This window comes from Atta colombica, unplaced genomic scaffold, assembly GCF_001594045.1.
Source record: "Atta colombica isolate Treedump-2 unplaced genomic scaffold, Acol1.0 scaffold293, whole genome shotgun sequence".
NCBI classification, from domain to species: Eukaryota; Metazoa; Arthropoda; class Insecta; order Hymenoptera; family Formicidae; genus Atta; species Atta colombica.
The window spans coordinates 1,175,635-1,180,473 of NW_017259396.1; the positions used below are offsets into that span (position 1 = coordinate 1,175,635).

At 32.2% G+C, this 4,839-nt stretch overlaps 1 protein-coding gene across 2 annotated transcripts in view; it reads left to right on the forward strand.

Moving 5' to 3' along the window:
- Positions 1–4,839, forward strand: part of LOC108690061 (MICOS complex subunit Mic60) — a 43,055-nt gene that overhangs the window by 34,962 nt on the left and 3,254 nt on the right. For both annotated transcript variants that reach the window (XM_018197143.1, XM_018197144.1), the window contains one exon: positions 470–657. In XM_018197143.1, the coding sequence (XP_018052632.1) occupies positions 470–657 (188 nt within the window). The remainder of the gene's footprint in view (positions 1–469; positions 658–4,839) is intronic.

Here is a 4,839-nt window from a genome sequence, read left to right on the forward strand (position 1 = left end):
TTATTACTACGAATGAATTAGGTAAACACTATCATCAAAAGTAAGCTAACCCTTTATAAAAAATTTTCAAAATTGTCACAAAAAAGGTATTTAGAAAGAATAGTCATCAGAATAATTAAAAATTAAAAAAGGTTAGTTTTTTTTAAAAAGTTATAAATGATATTTGATCACATTAAGAATTATTCTTTTTGTCGAAATGTTTGATTAATTAAATTGAAAAATAATTTTTTCCCTTTTTTCAATTTAATTTGTGCTATTTTTGAAATAAGGGAGTGATATTAAGTTCAGTTAAATTTATTGCTTCTTATTATGATGTAAGAAATTATTTATAGCAACATTATTATTTTTCAGAGTTTCTCTTTTCATTTACAATTTTTTTATAAAGCAGTTCGAACGACGAGCAAACGAAATTCTTTTATGTAAATGATAATATCAATTTTTGAAAATGGTTCTCGTTGTACATTACTAGGTAGAGAGCGTGGCGAGAAGATTAGCCATGGTGCCTGAAGGCGGTGCAACCCTGCCTATATATCTTCTTAGCTATCTTCAAAGTTTCTTGATCATCAAAACGGCCAATCCAATTCCGAAAAAGGAGCTCGAAGACGAGCCAATCGACGTAGACTCACTGAATACATACGACATACTCCAACGTGCCAGGTAAGAATTCTCGTAAATTGTCAAAGATTCTCTCATATCTTCAAAGATAAAGAGATCAAATGAATTTATTGTGCGCGAAGAAACTCGAGATTGTGCCGGATTATAAATGAAGCGAAATACTTTCCCCAATATCTGTTTTATCACAAATTGATTACCTGCATTCCTTCTTGCAAATTTCATGATCTTGCGAAATTTACGAAACCGATATGGATTAATAAACAACGACGGCGTAAAATTGTCGATGCTGAACAACGATAAAATTTATTGTGTCGCCGATTAAGTGTACTTTTATTGTACTTGTAACTTGAGCGGCAATTTCCGCGTCACGCAAAACGCTTCATCTCCCTTTCTCTTGTTCGCTCAGTCTCGAATTGACCCTATAAATTATCCTTACGAGACCCTAAAGACTGGGTAGAGCAATATATCCAGCCGGCCATCAACGAGGCGGGAAAGACGAAAACACCTGCCGTAATACCCGCCACGTACACTTTGACAAAGAACACTGCCATTTACTACTCGTCAGGTTATCCTCGGTAAAATCCGCTAGCAAGCCGTTTTACCGACTTATCCCTTCGTTTTTCTCCTGCCAGCAGTCCTTTGGTTTCTGACCCTTATGAAAGGTGCCCTCGATTATTCTACGTAACATTATATAAAGATAAGCGTACGCATATGCCTCGCGGAGCATGTATTGTAGCTCGCTTAAATTTATTTTTTCAAGGAAAAATATTATGTATCCAATAAAAGCATTATAAACGTGTTTCGTTAATATCTACAGTATTCGATATTTACGCGAAAAATGGAACGTGCGAAAGTGCTCAACTGTTCTCTGTAAAAAGAGTATGTGAAACTACATAAATAATATGTGCAAAAATTGCATAATTTTTAGTAGAAATATATAAAATTATACTAAAAAGTTTTACTGAAAAAATTAATACTTTTACTTCTAATTGTAAATATTTATCTATATTAGACGAAAAATTACAATAATAATATTCTATAATTGTTATGTAAATATGCTTTCCATAATATTATATTACATAATGATCATTATTATATTTGCATTTTTATTGATGTTTATGGATACCATAGCTTAAGAAAAATTGTAATTTGTCGGCGAATTATTATGTAAATATTTTATAAACTTATATAATATGTTTATAAATTTTAGTTTGTAAATTTATTTTTGTAAATCATTTAATTACTGAAAAATAATTTTATTTATAAGTTCTAATTTACGTGTGTAAATATTCATCTTTAATAGTCTCAAGATTATTCACTATATTCTGTTGTAATTTTATCCATTTTGTAATTTTACATGAAATTTTTTACAGTTGAGATACGTGAGAGAATTCATCGTTAAAGTTTTATTTGGAGGATAGAATTTCTTGTACAGATGTGAGAAAACGCTTTGGCACGATATCAGATATTTGAACGGATTTACGTACAAAAATCTGCGAGAGCAGTGGCTCATGTTTTTGTCCATACGAAAAATTCATTGCTCATGTCTTAATCGCAATGGTAAAATTTCAAGTTGGGAAACGCTATGTGCAAACGAGAGGAATCTTTAAACCAACCGTTATTGCTGTGGCATAAAATAGTGTAGAAATAATCGGCTAGTGTCTCTCACATGCCACGAAGCGATAGATTTACATACTTAAGAGCACTTATTCGCGCTCGTTGTGACTCGCGAAGTGTCGGCTGTCTACTGCAAAAGAAAATGGATCCTACGCTCCAACTTTCCTGGCAGTTTATATTTCCTTTTTTTTCTTTCTTTCTCTTATCTATATACATCGCTGCTCTTCATGCTTTCCTCTATGAATTAAAACTGCATTATTCAGAATATTTTCCGAGTGAATTCCGAAAAAAAAAGGAAAAATGTCGAAGTTCATTATCGATACGTAAAGTATATTTTTGCGAAGCGCATATGGTGAGAAAAAAATCGTAATTTCTCGAATAGGTAGTGTACGGTCGTGATCTGCAAAATTAAATGTAATTTGTTCAGTTAATAGTTGACATCTTTGCATAACATTTTAATATGTAATGTCGTAATATGTGTAATATCGCACAGAGCAGAATTTGCAGCGACACGCGCTGTTTTAATCAAAGCTTTTTCACGAAACAATTCGAGTTGTATTTTTCCCTCGCCGCTCACAGAAGGCGTATCTTGATGAATACTTAATTATTCTATTCAAGAATACTTTGTTTTCTTCTGTACACAAAGTGGGAACTCATGCAAAATAAGTTGATATTGTCGCATGATAGATACGAATGGCATTCAGCGACATGAATAAATAATATGTTGCTGATGCGAATGGCACGTTTTATTAGCGAATAAATTTCAGATCGATCGAAATAAGTTACGCTGATATAAGTTGCATCTTTAAAATTGCCAATATGTGCAACATATATAACTCGCGCGACACGTCCATCGTCCATGAACGAACACGTGCCGAAACACAGACGTGAACCTTCTGAATTTTTAATTCGGGGCGCACTGCGGTACACGCTCTTGCACACGCTCTTTCAATGTCCGCGAGTAAAATTCGCAAGCTCCAGGAGAGTGTCCCGCAGAGTACGATCGATATATCATGAATATATACCTCATATCAGATTTCACGAATTTGAAAGGGGCGTTATTGTCTTGATTTTTGCAAATGAATATTTGATGAATACGCGTTTTAATCTCCAACTTTCATTTGATTAGTTGGAAACGCGCAAATGTAGTTGCCTTATATATTAATTATTTAATAATCTGTATTTCATTTCGAAAGTCGATTCTCTTTCTTAATACTAAAAGAATCAATGTTTTTTTTTACTAAAAAGACGAATAAATTATTGTAATAATGAAGTGAATGGAAAAGATAATTTTTTGTTGAAATATTTAAAATGTTAAAACTTTTTGGAGCATTGCTTGAGATTCCCAATTATTTTGATGAACAGCCCAACAAAATTATTTTTAGATTTGTATCTGGCTAAAACTTTTAGATATTTTAGCAAAATTGTTTTTTCCATTTTGACGAAAAACTAAATATTTTATAGTATAAAGGATATAAAGGATACAATTATTGAAAAGTCAAAAAATGCCAGAATACTATTTTACACGAGAAATATAATAAGTATTAATCTAAAAAACTAGAATATATGACCACTTGATACTTCTAGTCTCAAATTGAATTAGGAAAGTTGAAAGTATTTTTAAGCTGTATTTGTCGAAAAGTTTGACTTAAATGTTGAGTAAAACTGAAGTTAAAACTAAAAGATTTTTCTCTTTGAAATAAATGAACAAAATTTTCTTAAATTAATAAAAGCTTTAAATTTCTTAGAAGAAAAGCTTCTTTGTTAAAAAAAAAAAAAGAAAACAGATATAGATAGGCTGAAGAATTTGTAGATAAACGGAAGATGGATTATTTATTTTATAGTTTAATTAAAATTATTACGAGAAGTCCATATCACACACTACTACAACCGGACCGATCAGTCGATGTAAAGAAAACTAGAGCTTATCCGCGATTTACAGCAAAAGAACATGTAAGAACGAAAGATTTTCTTAATATATCTTAAGGATTGTATTCGCTCGCTTAGTGAAGGCCAAGCGGGAAAGTTCCTACAGAGCGATATTGCCGAATATGAAACTCAAAAGCAGCAAGAAACTTCAGTATCCACGATCGTTGCGCGTCCGTGCCTCGAATTAGGCCATGTGGACTATGTTCGAATCGCTCTCAAGATACCGAAGGGATGGATAAACGTTCCACATCGCGCCGCGCCATACCGCACTGTGTCCCATTTCACGTAGCTGTTCCATAGGATCTGTCGTAATGAGAAGATAGGCACTGTAGTATCCTACGTCGGATTGTCCGTGACGTCAGTTGATCCTCTGGTTTTCTTTGAAAGCCAGAAGATCCTCTAGTTTTCTCTATAATCTCAGCAATAACTTGATATGCGATCAAGCAAGAGCTGACAGTTAATTTTTAACATTATAATGCTTATCAGCATCAATAAAATTAAATTGATTATCAATTTAACATTGTAATATTTTTTCATTTAAAAAAAACTACACAGTACTTGGTAAGTTATTTATCAAAATCATAAAAGTGAGATAGAAAATTTACAAAGTTTATTATTAGGCATAAAATGTTCACTTGATAATCGAAAACATTAACATTTATTTATTTTATATTATAT